General features: G+C 39.6%; 5 protein-coding genes and 1 long non-coding RNA gene across 10 annotated transcripts; 5 read left to right on the forward strand and 1 right to left on the reverse strand.

The window, feature by feature from the left end:
- Positions 1-7,468: 7,468 nt before the first annotated feature.
- Positions 7,469-14,510, forward strand: LOC108027272 (protein Malvolio). Of its 3 annotated transcripts, none has more exons than XM_017098649.3 (11): positions 7,469-7,676; positions 7,737-7,921; positions 7,984-8,148; positions 8,218-8,356; positions 9,089-9,244; positions 9,304-9,462; positions 9,529-9,974; positions 10,037-10,152; positions 10,223-10,314; positions 10,530-10,600; positions 13,674-14,510. In XM_017098649.3, the coding sequence occupies exons 1-11, from the start codon at positions 7,470-7,472 to the stop codon at positions 13,726-13,728; spliced, it is 1,791 nt and encodes a 596-aa protein (XP_016954138.1). In that variant the 5' UTR covers position 7,469; the 3' UTR covers positions 13,729-14,510. The 3 variants fall into 3 exon arrangements, with proteins under 3 accessions (XP_016954138.1, XP_016954136.1, XP_016954137.1); XM_017098647.3 differs by lacking the exon at positions 13,674-14,510 and adding an exon at positions 12,284-12,639; XM_017098648.3 differs by lacking the exon at positions 13,674-14,510 and adding an exon at positions 10,897-11,294.
- A 370-nt stretch (positions 14,511-14,880) lies between these two features.
- On the forward strand, positions 14,881-15,871 carry LOC108027080 (uncharacterized). Of its 2 annotated transcripts, none has more exons than XM_050888798.1 (3): positions 14,881-14,983; positions 15,035-15,492; positions 15,575-15,699. In XM_050888798.1, exons 1-3 carry the CDS (start codon positions 14,926-14,928, stop codon positions 15,590-15,592), a joined length of 534 nt encoding a protein of 177 aa, XP_050744755.1. In that variant the 5' UTR covers positions 14,881-14,925; the 3' UTR covers positions 15,593-15,699. The 2 variants fall into 2 exon arrangements, with proteins under 2 accessions (XP_050744755.1, XP_016953784.1); XM_017098295.3 differs by having other exon boundaries at positions 14,882-14,983; positions 15,035-15,518; positions 15,575-15,871.
- Positions 15,872-16,696: 825 nt separating this feature from the next.
- LOC122819001 (uncharacterized) lies at positions 16,697-17,584 on the reverse strand. The gene is made up of 2 exons (XR_006368461.2): positions 17,482-17,584; positions 16,697-17,416 (listed from the first exon to the last, which is right to left on the reverse strand). It is a non-coding gene; the product is annotated as an uncharacterized LOC122819001 (long non-coding RNA).
- Positions 17,426-18,585, forward strand: LOC108027061 (circadian clock-controlled protein daywake). Of its 2 annotated transcripts, none has more exons than XM_017098270.2 (3): positions 17,426-17,521; positions 17,581-18,058; positions 18,114-18,585. In XM_017098270.2, exons 1-3 carry the CDS (start codon positions 17,461-17,463, stop codon positions 18,307-18,309), a joined length of 735 nt encoding a protein of 244 aa, XP_016953759.2. In that variant the 5' UTR covers positions 17,426-17,460; the 3' UTR covers positions 18,310-18,585. The 2 variants fall into 2 exon arrangements, with proteins under 2 accessions (XP_016953759.2, XP_043950769.1); XM_044094834.1 differs by lacking the exon at positions 18,114-18,585 and having other exon boundaries at positions 17,581-17,884; positions 17,944-18,041.
- A 355-nt stretch (positions 18,586-18,940) lies between these two features.
- On the forward strand, positions 18,941-20,057 carry LOC108027093 (protein takeout). Its single transcript, XM_017098310.3, has 3 exons — positions 18,941-19,114; positions 19,172-19,658; positions 19,722-20,057. The coding sequence occupies exons 1-3, from the start codon at positions 19,015-19,017 to the stop codon at positions 19,933-19,935; spliced, it is 801 nt and encodes a 266-aa protein (XP_016953799.2). The 5' UTR covers positions 18,941-19,014; the 3' UTR covers positions 19,936-20,057.
- A 438-nt stretch (positions 20,058-20,495) lies between these two features.
- On the forward strand, positions 20,496-21,484 carry LOC108027455 (circadian clock-controlled protein daywake). Its single transcript, XM_017098909.3, has 3 exons — positions 20,496-20,633; positions 20,706-21,189; positions 21,244-21,484. Exons 1-3 carry the CDS (start codon positions 20,567-20,569, stop codon positions 21,467-21,469), a joined length of 777 nt encoding a protein of 258 aa, XP_016954398.1. The 5' UTR covers positions 20,496-20,566; the 3' UTR covers positions 21,470-21,484.
- Positions 21,485-21,597: the final 113 nt, after the last annotated feature.

A 21,597-nucleotide genomic window follows, 5' to 3' on the forward strand; every position in this document is an offset into this window, starting at 1 on the left:
AGTTCTTAACCGTAAATAACCGTAAAAACAATTGTTTGTTGACACGCGTTTCGCAGTTTAAAAACCCCCAACAATTGCTCGGTTTCCCAGACGCAATTTGGCATTTTACTGCCTGCTCACTTCCATAGAAAAGCAGTTTTTAGAGCCCCGCGAATCTCGGGCAGAAGGCGTACAACCACAGTTAATGCGCTGTTTTTGAACAGCAAGCGAATTAACAATCTGCCGCTGATAAGTATTGCTGTTTTCAAATTACCGTTACTTTTCGCGTGCTGACTGTTGCATGCAACGGAGGTGTTTGAGCAGTGTGTGATACCGATTTTTACTTATTCTGTTTTTTTTCAAAACAAAAATATAACGTAATATATACGTTTAATACCTTTTATAAATATTTGTCTGTTGTTATTGGTTAAATAAACAATCAATTACGGGTAAAGTTACTCCAAGAAAAATGGCCTCCTCCGAGGCCAAGGGTAAAAACCCTTATTCGGAGCTGAGCAACGTTAAAAGGCCGAAATTATCGCCCTTAAATAAAAAGAAAAAACCTACGGATAACAATTTAGTAGAATCGGAAAGCGAAGAAGTTGTGATGAAAGAAGTCATTGACCCTGTAAGTCATCCGAGTCCAACCAGCCAAGTAAGTGGTAAAGCTATAACGGATCCTGCTAGCAAAGAAGAGAAGAGAGAAAGTGGAAATTTGGAAAACAACGGATACTCGTACAGCAGCGCTCACAAGGGACCCTTTGTGGTCTACATAGACAAAATTGGTGAAACCAATGGCGAAAACCGACCTAGAAGAGTTCCTATAAATCCTCTTGAACTAAATGCTGTCCTGCTAAAATTAAATATTAAAGATATAATTTCAGTAAATAAGATTGGTTATGGGCGCTGCAAGGCTGAGTGCAAGTCAGCAACGGCAGCTAATAGCATCCTGTCCTCAAATCTTAAAAGTAATGGTTACGAACCTAAAATTCTTAAGCATTTCATTTTTAAAATGGGTATTATTTTTAATATTCCGACAAAATTTTCCGACTCTGAACTTAAGGAGTACATTTCTTCTCCAGTACCTATTCAAGAAATAATTCGTGTGAAGACTAAGGACCGAGACAATAAAGATATTTTTATTAACACTCCTAGGGTTAAGATTCTTTTTAAAGGTACTCAAATTCCCAACGAGATTGTCTTCCTGTACACCAAAATTAATGTTAGTCCATATGTTCCTTTTAGTCAATGTTTTCGTTGTTTTAGATTTAATCACTTTGCTCAGCATTGTAAACAAACTGAACAAAAATGCAGTAAATGTTCTCTTTCGCATTCAAGAGAACAACAATGTAATCAACTCGTTTGTGCCAACTGCAAACAAAATCACCCAGCCACCTCTCTTGAGTGCCCTGCTCGTAAGAGAGCGTACGCTATCCAGAAATGTATGACTATTGAGAATTTATCACGAAATGAAACGAAGATTAGGTACCCCTCTCTCTTCCAAATTTTAGATGAAGTCGACACCAACGACTTAACCCACTTCCCCCAGCCAACATGGCAAAGAAAATCTGCCAATCCAGTGTTACAAAATAATACCAAAATAGCTACCCAACAAATATTTGCACAAAACCCTTTTAATAAGGTTGTTAAGAACTCTCTTAACAAGAAAAACGAAGATAAAAATTCACGCGACACTATGATCAGCTGGAAAGCTGCTCTTTATGAACATGAGTACACTCCAAACGAAAAGTTTTCTCTCATTCATTCTAATCCACCTAGTTCCTCACCCTCTAGTCAACCTTTTTTAGACAATCCAGCTCTTGAAGCTGCGGAGAATAGCTTAAATCAATTAGCTTCTGAAATATCCTCATTTCTAGTCAACGAAACAACCAATTTAGTACCTGAATCAAGAAACTTTTTAGAGAATTTAAGAAACAGAATAGCACTTACAAACTCAAAAATTGATTTGTTCAAAATTAATCAACTTGTTTAATTTTGAATAATAACTTTTTTATTTATTTATTTATCTATTTACTTATTTTTCTGATTTTTTTTTTTTTTTTTTTTTTTTTTTTTCTGTTAAATTAATTGTTTTTTATTTATTCGTTTTTCTTTTCTCTTTCATTTGTCTATCTGTTTTCATTTGAAAATAAAACATAAAGTTATATTATTTAAATGACAATAAAAATCCTACAGTATAATATTCAGAGCTTAACTGCTAATAATAACAAACAATTACTAGAATTATTCTTAGTAAACAATAACATAGACATAGCAATTTTATCAGAGATATGGATTTCCAATAATTCCATGTGTAGCTTGGCAAATTATAATTTTGTATGTAAGCCGCGTAACGATGGTTATGGAGGCGTTGGAATTTACTTAAAAAAACACATACGCTTTAAACAAATCAACTGTGATATTAGCTTAGAAGTCATTGGTATCCGTACAATTAACCTAAGAAATAATATTAATATTTTCAGTGTCTATGCTGCTCCCAGCACAGACATTAATTCTTTTCAACAAGGCTGCGATGATCTATTTACTATTGCTGCTCAATCGAGTGGTCTAACTGTCATAGGTGGTGACTTCAATGCCAAATCCAGCATTTGGGGTAATAATACTCAAGATGTCAGAGGCGGTATTTTAGAAAATTCCCTCTTACACTCCGGTTTCTTTTGCCTTAACAACGGCTCTCCAACTTACTCCCATAACCCATCCTATACTTCAACACTCGATCTCACTTTCATTAATAGTAGCAATCTTTGTTCTAACTGGTCCTCAATAAATTCTAAAATATCAAATAGCAATCATTTCCCAATCTTAATTGAAATAGACCAAATTTCTGCTTCGACTAATATTATTAAATTTAACCATAATAAAATAATCAAAGACTTTTCCAAAATTCAAATTACAACGTTAGATAGCATTTCCAACTTATCCCAAACAATACACTGTAATAATTCAATTAAAATAAATACAAACAATAGATATGTTCCAAAAAAGTATTGGGACGAGGTATGTGAAAAATTGTTTAGATTAAGAAACGCGTGCAGACAAAAATATTTTAAATCCAAACTACAATCTGATGCTATTGCCTATATTAACAGTAATAAAAAACTTAACAACTATTATTATAAAATGAGAAAAGAAAACCTCAATAAGCTAGCAGAAGACATTTCTAACCCCTCTTCTCTGAAAGATATGTGGAACAAAATCAAAAATCTTAAACTTTTTAAACAAATTAAACCGTCAAACAGTGCAATATCTGACTCAGAACATAGAGATTTTCTCAATCAAATAGCCACAGCTCCCAACACTGCGATGTGTCCTGACGTATCTTTTTCTCCTGATCTGCTTTATAGATATACCAACTCTAATTTCTCAGCGCGTGAACTTCTTGACTTCCTTAACTCTCGTAACCCAGACTCGGCTAAGGGTCTTGACAACATTTCATACAGAATGCTTCTATCTCTACCCTTAAGTCAAATAGAAAAACTGGTATCCCTGCTAAACATTACTTTAGACAATGGGTTTATTCCAGATCAGTGGCGGAAAATAAGGGTTATACCTGTTCCCAAAAAAAATCTAGACTCTTCAATTATTACCAACAACAGACCTATCTGCCTTCTAAGTGTGACTTTTAAGTGCTTAGAAGGTTTGATTAAATTGCGGATGGAAGAGTACATTAATAAAAATAAAATTCTGCCACCAAGATCCTATGCGTTCAGAAAAAACCATTCTACTGCCCAATGCATCAACGATGTAATAAATAACATAGCCAACCTAAAAGCTCGTGGTTTCCACGTTACCGCAGCGGTTTTAGACTTAAGTAAAGCCTTTGATGCCGTCAATATCCCTATTCTGGGTAGCAAATTAGTTAGTTTGGGTTTCGACCACAATCATATTTATTTCATTATAAACTTCCTTAGTAAAAGAGTTCTCACTATGGGTACTGCAGAGATAACTGTAAACAAAGGAGTTAGTCAAGGTAGTTGTCTGAGTCCAATCCTCTTTAATTTATATACAGCTGAGCTTCACAGCTTAAGTAATGACCATGACAGTATTCTGTTCCAGTACGCTGACGACTTCTTTCTAGTCTGTTATGACAAAGTCTTTTCGATGGCTGAAGAGAAATTAGAACAAAAAGTAAATAGGTTTATGGAACTGTGCAATATTAATAATCTTACTTTTAATCCAGACAAATCAGCCACCATTCATTTTAATCTAAGAAAAAAACCTTTAAGTATCTTGTGCAATAATATTATTTTAAAAAATGTAAATAGTATAAATTATTTAGGTAGAGTCATAAGTTCAAACAACTCGTCTGTTCAGCATGTAAATAAAACGATCTCTAAATCGAATCAAACGAATATGTTTATTCAAATGCTCAGTGGTTGCCGCTTCGGAGTACATCCAAGCAAGTCACTACTCTTTTATAAAGCATTTATTAGAACTAGATATGAATACGCCTGCTCCTCTTTTTCAAACATATCAAAATCAGTACAAAACAATATAAATAAGCATGCTAATTTCCACCTTAGAAAGGCCTTAGGACTTATTAAATCGACTCCAATTAATATTATTTATAATCTTGCAGCTGAACTTCCTCCAGCTTATAGGATTAAATTCGCTACAGCGAAGGAGTTGGCCAAAACGTTCGCTCATGGACTACCATCTGCGTCGCTTCTGTCAAACTCCTTTGTAGCCAAAAATACTAGTTACAGTAGAATTTATGCTGAATTTAAAAATATCCTGGATAGTATTGCTCCTATTTGTCCTTACTCTCTGTCCACACGCAAGATTTCAGTTGACACAAATTTCTTTAAAGGTACTTGTACAAATAAAAAAATGGCAAACGAGACTATAATTCTCTCTTTATTTAAAGAAAAAATAAGAAGTTTAACCTCAAAAAATATGGAAATCATCTTCACGGATGGTTCTGTGTCGGAAAATTTTACAGGAGGTGCCTTTGTCCACTTAAATTCCAATTCGATAAAAAGTTTCTACACCGACAAAAAACTATCGTCGCTGACTGCTGAACTCACAGCCCTAGAAAAAGCCATTGACTTCGGTATTTCAAAAAAGTTCTCCAAAATAGCAATTTTAACTGACAGTCTTGGTGCCATCCAGACAATAAAGAACACGAACTCCAAAAACTGCATCTCTCAATGCATTCTGAAAAAAGTCATAAACAACCCAACCCTGCTATCCATAGAATTTCACCACATTCCAAGCCATTCCAATATTTGGGAAAACGATCTCGCAGATACAGCGGCTAAAAATGCTAAAATTAACGGCTCTTTCGCACCCGTCAGATGGACCCTTAAGGACGCAATCAATCATATGTTCGCGCAAATAAAACAAGACTGGGAGCGTGAATACAGTCTGTTCTCATTAGAGCGTAACAAGGGTTACTCTCTCCTCTCACCATATACCACTTCCAAGCCTTGGTTTAAAAACAAAGAACACCTATTCAACCGTATAGAAACGAAGACTCTAAACAGAATCTTAAGCGGACATGCTTTTGACAAATACACACTTTCCAAAATGAAAGTCTACGATAACGCCCTATGCGATTCGTGTAACGTTAATGAAGACATTTCGCATATTTTGTTAAATTGCTCAAAATATACACCAACAAGACAAAATTATCCAACACTACTTAAATATAACGATATCTATCGTTTACTTGGAAATGAACCAATTGAAAATTGGACATCGATTACCAGTTTCATTCGAGCTGCTAATATTAATATCTAATACAACACACTCCACACTGCTCATTTAACACACTATAACACCATCCACGCTTATACCAACTCACAAAATCTCAAAATTAAAATTTCTCACACATATTGATAACATTTTCATCGCTTATCGTTCATCGTCATCGCTCATCGTTCATTGTCATCATAACATCACCAGAAACTACTGCACGATATTTACATAGCTGTCCATTAAATTTTGTTTTTCTTGAAATTTAATTTCATACATTGGCAGTGGCGTTAACCCGTTCCAACGGGGCGGCCAAATAATTCTTCCCTCTTCACGGAAGGAAGTAACTTAATATTTAAAAAAAAAAAAATTACCGTTATCTTGTTTTGGAAATATTTCGCGCTTTTGTTGTCAAGTGTTCTAAATTGAATTGTTTGTGTGTGCTGACGGCGCAAAATGGAACGCAGTTCAAAATATACTCATGTGGTCCCGAAATAAACCAAGTGGACAACACGAAAATGGAAAAGCAGTCATTAATTTGGACACTCAATTGGAAATATCCCTGAAACTGCGTGCTTTTTTGCCAATAATTATCATAAATTACGCTGTCCGATTTGGTAGAAAACTAAAAGGCTAACACGTAGCTGATTGTGCTGTGTTATCGCTTGAGTTCCGTTTTGGGGGCGTGGGCTTTGCCGTACAGCTGGGCAAACAGGGCAGGCTTCGATCCAAACATACCATAAGTGCTCCAGTGAACTAGACACTCCGTCGATTCGTTACAGTTTTGCCATAAGCATTGCATTTGAGCTCCATTAATGGCGCCTTGAGTGGGCCAACTCGGCTGATAGGCACACCAAACACCGCATAATGTACACCCGATTAAATGCCACATACAAGTAGACATCGCCCGATGCGCTCGGGCTCTTTGTCTTGGCTCTGCTCCGCTCCGTCCGTCTGTCCGTCCGTGCGTCCGTCATCAATGAAGCGGTGTGGAAAGCCTCAGCAGATATATAGCATCAGTGGGGCAGCAGCGCTTGTCAAGGTGAGCCACTTGGCTCTTTATTCAACAATACGCTGTCAAGAGCTCTTGGCTGCTCACACGTCCCCATCCAAAACGCACTTGTAATCGCTTTTTACCAAATAAACAGTATCCGAAAACTCATAACGATGCGCAGGTCAATGGTCTTGTATATCTCTTCAGTAGACTTGTTTTTAACAAGTCATATCTCACGATTGCCCAATGCAAATGAGAAATTTGCTGTGGTAAATTGCACAAAGGAATGTCAATTACTGGACTGTATGATTCACAGTCCTCTGTTTTATTTCCTCATAAAGCACTCATATCGTGAATATACATAAAATGGAATTTACTAATTTTGCCTTATCAGCTACTCGGCACTACTACCAAACTATTTTTATTTTTTTGCCACTCTCGTACCGGGAAAACATAAAACGTGCTGCCTTGACTTTGGTTAGATTATGATGAAATATTCCAAATACAGTATAGAATATATTGGCTGATAAAGTTATATGGTGCAGAAATCCCCATCTCATATAGTGCGAACTCGGTTTGTTTGTTTTTTGCTTTATGATAATGCTAATTGAGCTGGAATCGCAGGCAGATGCTCAATTAAATGAAAATTGTGAGAATTCTACGCTAATGGCAGGTGAAACAATCGCAGAGCAGATACAGATTAGAATCGTCGGTGGCGGACGATAAATATGGGTAAACTCTAAACTGACTAGGTCTAAATGCTTCTCTTCATTACAGCATGTCTTCGAATGAGGCCTACCACGAGCCGGGCGCCGGTGGCGATGGACCGGGCGAGTCCGCCGGTGGCTCCGCCGGAGGCAGTCAGCGGAACAGCCATCTGCACCACCAGCAGATACTCAACGAGACGACCTATCTGAAACCCGCCGCCAAGCAGGCCTACTTCAGCGATGAGAAGGTCCTCATACCCGACGATGATCGCACAAATGTGAGTCAGCTTGAAAAACGAAAAATAAATAAACTAAGACCATTATCTTGTGCTCTGCAGGTTGGTTTCAGCTTTCGCAAGCTGTGGGCCTTCACGGGACCCGGTTTTCTGATGTCCATTGCGTATCTGGATCCCGGCAACATCGAATCCGATATGCAGTCTGGTGCGGCGGCCAAGTACAAGATCTTGTGGGTCTTGCTGTGGGCCACCGTCCTGGGTCTACTTATGCAACGCTTGGCTGCAAGGTGAGCGGGTCTGTGAGTTCCCCAAAGAAATTAAAGTCTAATGGTCCCAATCTTTCCGATAGACTGGGTGTTGTGACAGGCCTCCATCTGGCCGAGATGTGCTACAGGCAGTACAAGCGCCTGCCACGTTGGATCCTCTGGATAATGATTGAGATAGCCATTATTGGTTCAGACATGCAGGAGGTTATCGGCACGGCCATCGCCATATACCTGCTGTCCAATAAAGTGTAAGCATAGCCATTGCACAGAATATTGGATTACCCAGTTCTCATGCGGTACTTTTCCCTGTTTTGCAGTGTGCCTTTGTGGGGCGGCGTGTTGATAACCATTGTCGACACGTTCACGTTCCTCTTTCTGGACAAATACGGTCTACGCAAGCTGGAGTTCCTATTCGGCACACTCATCACCATAATGGCTATCTCCTTCGGATATGAGGTAAGCTTGAACCGCGTACCAAAAAAGCCCCACATTAAAGTATTGTCTTTGGAGTGAAAATTAATCCCCGAAATATACGAAAAATTCCCCTAGCTTTAAGTCAATAAAGTAGTCAGGAGAAGTGCTTGCCAGACGTGAGTGCAAATACAATGTGTTTAAACAATTGTGTTGATGCAATGGCACAATATTCTTCGGAAGCTTTTTTACATCTTGTCGTAAAACATCCCACTTTCTGTTGATGTTTTTTCAATGGTTATTAAAAAATGGGCAGAACTTATTCCAACTCTTAAATTTACGACCGCGTCATGTTTACGTCTCAGATAATAAACAATTGTTCTTGAGCCGTCTGCCCCAGTCGGAGACCCAGTTGATTAGATAAGCTGCACTTGCACATTTCGAGGGGCGCTGGCTAGGGGGTTCTGGGCTCTCATCTGACGCTGGCCAGGCACATGATGCTGCCGGATATGACAAACAGTTTCAAACAGATATATAATGGCAGACCTTATCAGTTGATTATACAATGCAGAATTTTACAATGATCCATTGGGGGTTTTTTCAAGCAGCGGAAACAAAGCCTTTACATCTTTGTTTTGTTTTCTTTAGGAACGAATAAAATTATGTCATCCGAAAAGAAAATAACAAACATATTAGGGGATTTTAGTTTTGTCCCTATTATCAATTTGAAACTAGTAATTACTGAGTCAACCTAACTGCCTTATTTATCTTTTTCAGTACATCGTGTCAGCCCCCAATCAAGGCGAAGTTCTCGAGGGGATGTTTGTGCCCTGGTGCTCCGACTGCAATTCCAACGTTTTGCTGCAGGCGGTTGGCGTAGTGGGTGCTGTCATAATGCCCCACAATCTCTACCTGCACTCGGCCTTGGTTAAGGTATTATAACAAACATTTTTCTTGCCACTTCTTGGCTTTAACCTAGTTTCTGTTATCAGTCCCGCGATATAGATCGTCGCCAGCCAAAGAAAGTAAGCGAGGCGAATTTCTACTTCTTTATAGAGGCATCGGTAGCTCTGTTTGTGTCCTTCATTATTAATCTGTTTGTGGTGGCTGTGTTTGCGCATGGCATGTACGGCAAAACGAACCATGATGTGGTAAGTAGACGATCCTAGGATCAATTTATCGTTTTACTGATGTTTGACTTTTCGATGCCCGCGTAGCTTGAAGTGTGCAAAGACAAGTCCATGTACGAAGATGCCAAAATGTCATTTGTGGACAATGTGAATGGAACTGCCATCATCGATGCGGATTTGTACAAGGGTGGACTCTTCCTGGGCTGCACCTTCGGCGCCGTGGCCATGTACATTTGGGGCGTGGGCATTCTGGCCGCTGGTCAGAGCTCTACCATGACGGGCACCTATGCGGGTCAGTTCTCCATGGAGGGATTCCTGAACCTGCAGTGGCCGCGTTGGTGCCGCGTGCTGGTCACGCGCTGCATTGCCATCATTCCCACCTTCTGCCTGGCCATGTTCAGCAAGATGGAGGATCTGACCAGCATGAACGACATCCTGAATGCCGTGATGTCGCTCCAGCTGCCATTCGCTGCCATACCAACCATTGCATTCACCTCGTGCGCCGCCATCATGGGCGAGTTCGTCAATGGATTGTGAGTGTTACAGAAGCTTTTAATTGGTTTCCGGGCAGTGTTTAATTTGCTGTCTTTTGCAGGGGCAACAAAATCGTGTCCATACTGCTCACCATTGTTGTGATTGGTGTAAATCTGTACTTTGTGGTGGTCCAGGTGGAGAGCATGGAAATTAAAGGCGGCCTGCTGGCCCTAGTCTGTGAGTGTACAACACATTCTATTATTATAGACTTTTGCTAATTGTTTCCCTTTTTCCTTGCTATTTGCAGGCATATTTGCCATTCTTTATTTACTGTTTAACCTATACCTTGTGATACACATGGCTGCCTGCATGGGCAATCAGCGTCTGATGAACAGTCGGGTGAGTATTTTCCGCCTCCACTTGGTGGACTTATCAAGCGGGCTTAGCGAATCACAAATTAGGCGAACGTTTTGACACATTTTAAAGCATTAAAGATACCACCATCAATGGACTGACTCTATCAAATTACGTGACCGACCGCATACGGTTCTTGGGGACTTTGGGGGCTTATGCCCACTTCATCTACTGGTACTCAAGGTATTCTCTGTTTACAGTGGGTGCAGCGCTTCGTGTTGCCAAGCCAGAACAGCTTTTCGATAAAGAACGCCAACTCGACGTATGCCAGGTATGTTCCGGATTTGATTCACCCCACCACATCACCCTCCACAACACACTCAACTGCACAAACTCTCTCGACCTGCATCTCCTTCTTTAGTAGCTATATTTTCTAACCTATGGCTTGTGATTACGTTTCTACCTGCACTGTTCTTCAACCGAATTGGCTTTACTACTTCTAATTTTTCCTAATCCTATACCATCTGTGAGCTCGCTATCCTCTCCTACATTTGGTTACGATCTCTGAACCGAAACTAAACCCCCAAATCGTATCTTGCTATGCTCTCTTCTCTCGATTCTTCACAGTGATGTAACCTTAGTTGTAGGCGAATCAGCTACTAACACGGTGAAAGGTCTCGATACCGTCTCGGAGAAAGTGCCTAACTGAATCATCCCAGTGACTCATTCAGGCCAGACTCCCCCACACACACCCTTGTGATATTAACACTAAATCACACGCTTAACACTACTAACAAGTACCTAGTAGGGCTCTACGCAACCCTTAGAATTTGTAAGGCATGACTTTAGGGGAACTACGTTTGTAAATAGAAAGCATTTACCCATCAACCGATGGGGTCCTATAGATAGTAAGCGTGACTCTGGTAAGTCCACACCGATTGTTTTATCGAGTAATGGGTATTAAGTACTCATAAGGCTTTGGCGCTTAGCATGTTGAATAAAATGGCATTTATCACTAAGTACTACTGGAAAAGTCTTTCAATTTATTGGTAATTGGTATTTGGCCAAGAGAAACCTCTTTGGAAATGGAAACCGAACGGAGTTAAGAGGAATTACTGCGAAATAAAGGAACGAATATGGAAATTTATGAAACTTTATTATAAAGAATTAAGCTATTAGTTAGTTATAAGAATCTAAAGTTTGTTTTAAGTGTACTTTGTGGCAACGGGCATAAGGCACTTTGCGCGTGGCTCATTTATCACCTAAGTCGCACTAAAATATTAAACAAAAACCGTGTCTAATTTTCAATAATTTGTATCATGACATTTTTCTTTTATTATATGTACTTGGAAACCCTTTACTCTCTGTATGTGTCTGTGTGTTTCACCACTCCCTTTCTATCCGTACTATCCCAAAAACCATATACACCCCACTCTTATACTCGGTGTCTACCACTCGGCTGGATTGATTGATGTTTCTCGTTTCCCATTCATTTGTGGCTAATCGAAATGTGCGAAACAAATACACAAAACACCCTTGCAACAATAAAAACCACCAACTATTTCAAATTGGCAACCACAAAAACACACACACGACGACCACAAAATGATACTTTTTATTAATGTGGAAATGGATTTTTTGGCACTGATACAAACAAATTGAAATCACTTTTCGAAACCTTTTGAATTTATTCCAAATTGATTTCCAAAGAATGGGCCATAATATGCAAATTTCAATGCAACATAATCCAATGCGAAACAGAAACAAAATCGAAGCTAATTGAATTGGCAGAGTTTCAATCGATTATAGAACGCGTGCCATGACCATTGAAATATTTTAGAGGGTACCAAAATAAAAATCCATTTTTGTCCACTTGACTTTAATATCATGGCCAAAATGCGCCGCGCCCCAAAATGTGCTGGTCCAAACTGATTTTTTCTCTTTGCTCGGGGCCTCATCATCGTGAACTACTGCCACTCCACTTCTGGATCGGATCCTGCGTATAATGTTATAGCGAGCTGACTCTTAACGATAATGGCATCGCAAGAAATACGATTCAGAATCCAAACCAGAATCTCACCCAACGAAGCCAACTAAGCTAGTCCTAAGTCGAATTTCCTCAGCTTCTCACTCTACTGTACAATTTGAAATTTATGTAAATGTTGTAAAGAATTTATGGTCCTAGGATCGTGCACTTTAAGTATATTCCCTTTAGATGATTCTTAGCGTAATTAGTAGATGAATTGTACGTACTGCTTTTGAATACATTTGTTGATACTAGACGTTTTGTATAAATCGTGTACATTTTAGGTCCGTATGTATATTAGTAGACGTATTTATTAACACTAGCAATAAACGAATTTCACAAAACTTTCCACTCTCTTTTCCAGACAATAAAAATACAAATTTCGTTCTTGTGTTCGCTGGTGGTTTTTTACTTTTTACCATGTTTGCTTTGAACTTGTTTGTTTACGTGTGAAATAAATGTGTTTAGGAATTTCCTGATGCGTTTTCATCTGTTCTGGCTAACTGTATATATGTCAATTTTAACACGATTTTCAGTTGTTTTTGTTTTAATTTGTTTGGGCTGTCTTTCTATTTAGATAATTAAGACGGTTGTTAAATTCCAAAGGGAGGTCATTTCGGTGGGTTGATAAATCAAAAGTATTATAGCACGCTCGTTAATTTTAAAGCCGAATTTGTATAACTGATAAAATCGAAATTCTTACTAAATAAAAAGGTCCTTCAAAACTTCTATATATGTTGAACAATATAATAAAGCGTGGTATTAAAATTATCTAAATTAAAACCTATCATATAAAATTGTCCTCTATCTACAGAACTATTCGTGTCGTAGGCTTTCGTTTAAAGTACTTACATTTTATACTAAACAATTAAATTTTATTTAATGTATACTACACAGTCAATATTGGGTTAAAATTATTAATTTGTTATATTGGTTTTCCTTTCTAACGGAGATATCACACTGTTTTTGAAGATATGTAGAGGTTGATGGCAATTTGTTTTTAAACATTATTAAAGGTATACAAGGCAGCAATACGTGCTTTTCTGTTCTGTTTCCTTAAATATATTTATAAGCTTTACAAAAGGTGAACAATGTTCACTGAACATAAATACAATAGCAGATGAATGTTTATATTAGTGCAAATACAGAGTATTTTAAGCCTTAAATAAATTATTAAAATACATCAACGTTCTTCTCAATCGCATATAGTAATTAATTAGATCGATGGATACTTATTTATTTTTGAAATAAACTTTTGGCTTGTCTACTAAGTATTGCATTTTCGAGAGAATCGCACTCAAACCAACCTCACATGTACTTCGCATCGACCATCAATCATCACTCACTTATAACCTTTTCCCCAACACTTTCCTTGCAGGATTGCCACTAGTGGCGACCAGGAGGCGGAGGGCGTGGACGGAGAGGATGCGTAGCCATTACTGTGCTGCACTGATTCCGATGGCAGTGAGGAGGTTTGTTTCACCAACAGCAACAACAACGAGCTGGGCTGCCCCAGCAGCAACCTGAACGGCACTGGGGGTCAGCACGTGGTCCTCAGCTAGCGGCGGCGTTCGAATTGGCTCCGTGAATGCCGCCTCCGCCGTAACAAACCCCTCGGCAGCGGACACAATGTGGCAGAGTTCTCCAGGGCCAGCTGGCGGAGATGGGATTGGCGTCCGTTGTCGCTTCGGGTATTCTCTTTTGAGGGGTCCTCCCAGAGGACCTGGGATCAGTGTAACACAATAACTAAATTCTAATTTAATGGATACCAAAAAAGGGTAATGAACACTACTTACTGAAAAGCGATGAGAGACAAACAAAAAATCCATGAGATCGTCTAAATTATCACTAACCGAAAGCACTTTTAATTAAAGCAAGTAGTTATAAAGTCTATTAATAATAAGGCTGTGAAATTAACTGAGCGTAGATCGAACCACATTTCTAATCGTGTTTAAATTTGTCTGTAAAATTGTATCATTGTGTCGCTGTATGGAACGCGCGTAGTAATTATTTATCAAATTTTTAAAAGAGAACTTTGTACTTTGTATTTTTTGTACTGTTTAACCTAAAAACTCCCGCTTTAAAGCTGCACTTTTTAATGTAAACTAAAGGTCCAGTGGAGTCCACCATCTCCTAGCTAGCCGCATACATATATTTTAAAATTGTTGTGTACAAAAATCGCTATAAATAAAAAACTGTATTATACTATGAATAATCTTTTATGGTAGTTCTTAAATTTGTAAATTAAAGATGAAAGTTCTAAGAAACAGTGGGTCTTTTTCTGGATCAGTCTTTACCTGAAACAATAGGAAACGTGTTGCAAACTACGTTTAGTTATAATGGAAATCAGCCTGGCTAATGACCCATTGGGTGACTGAAAGTGAAAATTACAGCTCGAAACAATTAATGAGGTAATAATTAAATCGATTATTCCAAAGAGTGTTAGATGTCAGGTGTGGGCGTGGTCGTGGGCGTGGATATCTATTATAACCATTGAGTAAAATGACCAAATTACCCAATTTGCATATGCATGTAACCTGGTAATTATCCGCAGACGCCTAACCGCCTATAAAAGCGAATAGTTCGTCGCAAGCCCATTCATTGATTAGCTGACACTAAACCGAATCGAAATGGGGCTAACCCTATTTATAGTCTGCCTGTGGGTGGCTCTCGTTTTGGGACAACTGCGTGAGTGGAAGGACATTCTTATAGTAACCCATTTATAGTCCCAACTTGTAGCTCCTGAGATTGAGAAGTGTGAGGCTGGCGATTCCATCTGCGTGGCGGAAACAATAACGCGAATACTTCGTCTGTTCCCCAAGGGGCTATCCTCCATTGGATTGGAGGCTCTCGAGTCTATTTCGTTTGAGGATGTTGTCGTCAGTCAGATAGAGCCCGGTGACCCCGCGACGTTGGACCTGAGATTCCACAACCTAACCGTAAGGGGATTCGCGGACGCTACGGTGGCGGAGGCGAAGGGATTCGACGCGGAGCTGCCGCGTGTCCTGGAGCTAAGCGGCTGGATTCCATTGTTGAAACTGGATGGGTTTTACGAGATGCACGGCAGTCTGTTGACTATGCCCATCCAGGGAAAGGGCCATGCTCTGGTTGAGATCAAGGAGTGCCGATTCCGCTGCAAGTTGAGGGCGTTGGAGCAACTTCGCGGAGATGGCGGGCGATATGCTGAGATAGCCAAGGTAAAGTGCTTGCTGGATGTGCAGGGGTAAGAAGGTGCTTTGTACTGGTTAAAACTTTATAGCTTAAACCCTTCCTCATCAGCATACATCTGAATTTTGAGAATCTCTTTGATAATCCGGAGTTGAGTCACGCCATGAACGATGTGGCCAACGCCAAGTGGCTGGAGATTTGGCATACCCTGCGCAAGGGCATCACTTCCGCAGTGGACCGACTGGTTGAGTCGATTCTAAACAAAGTGACTAGCAAGTTATCATATGACGATTTCTATAGAGTTTAGACGTTCGAGTATTCTCTTTTTTCCTTTATTTGTTAGAACGTAAATCTGTTCTGTTGTTTAGAATGTGAAATATACATTGCCTGAGTGCTGTTTTAATTGGATTTAAGTGGGAGTATCTAAACGGTTGTGTCTTTATTTAAAATGCATCAACGATCTGCAGCTATTGCAAAGGATTCTGAATTACAGCTAGAATAAGCAATTTAGCAATTCTAGCAATATCATTAAGCATTAGTCAGTGATAATAATGCAATTGAGCTTGATATATCCGGAACTAGTTGCCTGCCTAGTCGCAGCTAAGCAATAGCGAAAGACAACTTTAAATGGAATCGCCATCGTTCGATTCGGCGATAATCGTTCAATTTACGAGTATATCGCGTTTTCTTACCTTAAAACTAAATACAACATGCCTAGCGAAATAAGATTTTCAGAACTTTTGGTTTACTCTTACACTCTATGCTAAGATATTTAAACTTAGTCTCAGACTAAATTTGGATCTGTAAATTGGTTTTATAATTTTTTAGCGAGTAGCATGGATTCAGGAGTTGGGAGACCTATTTTTAGGCAATACAGATCTTACCGTCATCACTGGGTGGAACCCGCTCGTCGAATATTGCATGAGAAATTGGATAACATTTTACCCGCCCGTCTAAACGGTGTTTATAAGAACATTTAATTCAAGTGTGGTGAAAGCTTAAAACTCGAGCTTTTCATCTTAGATCTCAGGGGGTTAGATCGATCCAGAAGTGATAGCGTAAATGCTGTTTGATAAACCTTTCTTTCTAAGATCTAAATGTATTGTTCTCAGCAGGTAGATAGGTCCTGGACAACATGTTATAATGGGATATAAGTGTTGTGGGATTGCAGTACAATGCGAATTGGGACTAATTTCGCATTCTTTCTTACGTAAAAAGGTCAATCGAGTAGCGTTACTTAAATTTATATGAATTATTTATTGTAAATAACGACTACTAAACTGTATACAAGCGTTACTTAAATTTATATTATGTTGTTCCTGAAAATCATCAAATCGTCACCGTAACTTTAAGCAAAGATTAAGATAAACTTAATAAAAGGGACTTACAGTGGCAGAATTTCATAGTACCAAAAACGTGTTGCGGCAACGGTTACGTTTAATTGTGATATAAATCAGCCTGCGTTATGACCGATTAGTTAAGTGAAAGTGAAAAGCATAGCCCCAAACCTTTAATGATGTAATAATTAATATACTCTTAGGAGTCTTAAATGTCAGGTGTGCTCGTGGGCGTCGATGTCCATTACAGCTATTATCCGATTTGCAATGGGTAATTATTGGCTATCGTTCAGAAGCGTATTAGTAGTTAATTGATGGTCGGCGATTAACTTGCTGACATAAACGGAATAGAAATGGGGGCCAACTCATTTATACTCCGGTATTTTGGGTGAAACAATAAAAGCAATGGTACGAATGTGAAATGTTTCATTCACTCACACCTTAAAAATTTGATTTATTGACCAATTTTGCCAACAAAACATGACGCCAATATGATTTGTTTTCCTTTATTTTCGGAAAGAAAGTTTTGTTTTCATCGCAGCTTCGTTTGATATCCAGGCATCTTTTGCCCTAAATGTTTTCTAAAACGTTCTTTCAACCGGATAAAGCTCCGCAACTATAAAAATATCGTTAAGCTTTGAGCATTTGTCAGTGGGAATAATGCAACTGAGCTTGATATACCTCGCACTTGTTGCTCATCTAGTCGCAGCCAAACAATTGCGTAAGATTAAGGCACCTCCAAGCCTTAAACGGAAATCAATAACGTGCCTCTTCGAACAGCTTCTGATGTAGAAAAGTGTCGCTACCACGACGATAAATGCCTCTTGCGCAGCAGCAACTGGGTGATCCGGCGGTATGGAAAAACAGGAGTGGCTCAGATGAATATAGAACCTGTGGATGCCATTAAAGTGCCTCCTTACGAGCTTAAGCGGGGGAATCGCGATCAGCCCTTCTGGCATGACTGGAGGGTGAGCGACCAATGGGTCTACGGTTTTGAGAACACCACCTTGACCAAGATCCAAGGATTCGACCGAGATCCGAGGCGTTCGCAGGTTGAGATACATGGCCGAGTCCCCAGCGTGAGGTCCACGGCGCGATATAAATTCATCTCCAAGTTTCTCACTTTGAAATTGAATGCGACAGGTCGCGGCACGACGGATTTCCAGAACTTTCGGTTTATCGCCAAATTCTCACTAACCGTCGACAACAAAGGATATGCTAAGATCTACAAACTTAGTCTAAGTTTGGGTTTGGATCGGTAAAATGCAGTTTCTTCACTAAAATATGCACTTCATTGTAGATTTCTTTTGCAGATGGATTCAAAACCTGGATGATCTTTTTGTGGGCAACACAGATCTCACCGTAATCGCTAACGAGTGGATCAACGCGAACTGGAATGAGTACTGGGTGGATATCGAACCAGAAATAACCGAAGTTACGCGTCGTTTTTTAATTAAAAAGCTCAACAGTGTTTTCTCCACGGTGCTCTATAAAGATTTCTTTCTTTAGGCTTCTTGGAGCTGATTTCATTCACTTGATTCATTTACTCTCAACTCACTGATTTATTAAAAAAATATTATTCTGGTATGGTGAAAGCTTGAAAGGCAGTAGCTTTTCAGCTGAGATCACTTTTTACAAGGAGAGGTCAAACCAGAAGTGTTAATTTAAAGCAGTAAATTATTTAATGACAGCACTGAGAAGAATATAAAAATAAAAAAGCTAGCCGGTAACGTTTAAGCATTCGCGTCGTGATATAAATTTTAATAAAATGAAATTTCCATTTTATGGAATAAATTATTTGATTGACTGGGGAGGTTGAAGGTCATAAAGGTAATAAATTACACAACTTTTAATTACAAGTTTTTTACCTCAGGCAAAGTTAAAGAAAATGTCTGGCCCGAATTCAAGAGTTATGCTATTTTTTTAACTTACTTACCATTCTGTTCCCATCTTCGTCAGTAGTTCAAGATACAAGATGGCTTTGCCCGTGTAACTAAAGAGGTTTCTAATCAATCTAAAGCTGGACAACTTAAGATACAGATATTTTCTCAGTGGCTTTATAGCATGTACGCTCACAGACAACACGTTATGATAATGGAAGCTTTTTATATTTCCTTAGAAAAATCGGACATAACAACAAATCGATTTTGATCACCGAGTAGTTGCCATCGGCTATGCAAGTGCTTCGGTTTACTGAGAGCTCAGGTGTGATCTATGAAGGATTACCATTTATTCCGCTCCGAAAGAATGCGTTCCCTGGCTTACGTGGCTATCAGCATTCAGCTATTCGTTGGACTACAGTGTCAGAGCTTGCGTGGGTGTTTCAAAGGATATTCCTATAATAACAGGTTAATTAACGTCTCGTCTACAGCTGCCAAGGTGAAGAAGTGTCATTACGGCGACGGAAAGTGCCTGGTGGAGTCGGCCAATGCCCTGCTGAGGAACTTCCCAAAGGGCGTGCCCGAGGTCAATCTGAAGCCCTTCAATGTGCTGCCCGTGCGGGACTGGCTCCTGGTCAACGATTCCCAGGTGGGTGGCGCCTGGTACTCCTTCAAACTGATCAACCAGCTGAACTACGGCTTTGAGAATACTACCATCACGGAAATTCGGGGTTTCGACAAAGATCCCACAGCCACCAAGATCGAAATACGTGGGAAGATTCCGCGGCTGGTCTATAAGGGCGACTATTTGGCCAAAGGTCGGATGCTCTGGTTTGTGGATATAAACTCCCAGGGGACGTCCGAGTCGGACTTCCTTAATTTCCGATTCGATCTTACGCTGAAAGTGCGCATCGAGTACAGGAACAACAAGCGTTACCTGAAGATCTACGAACTGGTTCCGAATATAAGACTGGATAGGTAAGTCGATCAGTGAAATGTTTCCACTATAGTTATAGTTTTAATACTCTATCTCTTTCAAAGGTGGATAATGTGGCTCGACAACTTCTTTCCAGACAACGAAGACCTCACCATAGCTGTCAACAATCTGTTCAATCGCAATTGGGTGGAGTTCTGGAACGAACTGGAGCCGGGAATTTTAAGACTTTTTGAAACCGTCTTCCTGAGTCTGTTCGAGGATTTATTCGAAAAAGTTCCATACGATGATCTGTTCCTAGCCGATGATGATTCCAAATAGACTTTAGCTTAATAATTTAGCTTTTACATAAATGAACCTGAGTTAAATCATACTTATTGTGGGGTGTAAGTTTTAAGAGACACTCCACAGGGGGAGAATATATACATGTGATTTGAAAACCAGTTCTCGATCTATCCGCATTCCTTCCAGGTTTGTTGGCCTTTAAAACTGCAAGTTAAATACTTGTTATAAATTGTAATTGTCAATTGAATGCTGATGCCAACTCTAGCTTAGTTTGCTAGCTTGCAATATAACGATAATATGGTTGATTCAACTGAGTACCATTTTGGAATTTGAAATTTGAATGAGTACTAGATTTTGAAAACTGTGAAAAATGATTTCAGCTATCTTTTGAGTTTGTCTTAATCCATAAAACTCACTTTCTAAAGTAACTTTTCCAGTTCCTTCTCAATAAAAAGATAAAAACTGTTTACAATTGGATTGCAACTCTTTTAAGTTACTTAATCGACACAAATTAAATTTGATTTTCATTGGAACAAGTTGGAAATGCTAATAAGCCAAGTAGAGCTTTTAACCGGTTCTAGATAAACTAACTAACATAAGTAAGCTGCAGTTGATCGTCCACCACCGAAGGCACTAGAAGTGCACTAGTAGCACGAACTATATCGGGATGCGGGACATATTAATCACGCTGCTGCTCCTGCAGATCGTCGGATCGCTGCAGGGCCAGATGCTACGTAGGTAACAAAGACCAGGAATCGGAGCCCGGAGTATATTAAATAACTATTATTTTGCTCGTTTCACCCCAGCGAAGGAAGTTAAAAAGTGTCGCTTTGGAGAATCTCAGTGCATCGTGGATTCGATGAACTTCCTGATAAAGAAGTTTCCGCGGGGAATACCGTCGCTGGGACTGAAACCCATCGATGTGGTGGACATCAGAAACTCCAAGTTCTGGAACGACGAGAAGGTGGGTGCGTTCTGGCTGAAGTTCGATTTGTTCAATCAGGTGAACTACGGCTTCGAGAACACGACGATCACGAAGGTTAATGGCTTCGATGAGAACCCCACCTCCAGCCTGATCGAAATACACGGTCGGATACCCAGTCTCATCCACAAAGGCAGCTACTTCTCTCAAGGAAGAGTGTGGATTGTGAAGCTGAATTCCACGGGAGAATCCTTTTCGGACTTTCAGAACTTTCGCTTTGTCCTCAAGCTGAAAGTTATCATGGAATATCGGAACAACAAGCGTTACTTAAAGATTTACGAGCTAACTCCCTTTGTTAATATGGATCGGTGAGGTGTGCCTGGCTTAAATCCAATATGAACTGACTGTAGTCTACCTTCCAGATGGGTCTTCTGGCTGGACAACTTTTTCGAATCGAACACCGATCTGACGATAGCCATAAACCAGGTGTTCAACCTGCACTGGGTGGAGTTTTGGAACGAGCTGGAGCCCAAAAACCTGAAAATATTCGCTAGTGTGTTCCGCGATATATTTGAGGATATCTTCGAAAAGGTCTCCTACGATGACATGTTCTTACCGGTGCCCAAAGACTCCGCAGTTAACGATTAAAGTCGTCATAAGCAATTGCATTCCAGTTTTATTGGCGACATGGAAGGACAAAGACTAATACTGCACGCAAACCGGTTAAGCACTTCCACTTGTTATTGTAGATAGTTAAAAAGCTTCGTAGAGCAGGT

Source organism: Drosophila biarmipes, chromosome 3R, assembly GCF_025231255.1.
Source record: "Drosophila biarmipes strain raj3 chromosome 3R, RU_DBia_V1.1, whole genome shotgun sequence".
NCBI lineage: Eukaryota > Metazoa > Arthropoda > Insecta > Diptera > Drosophilidae > Drosophila > Drosophila biarmipes.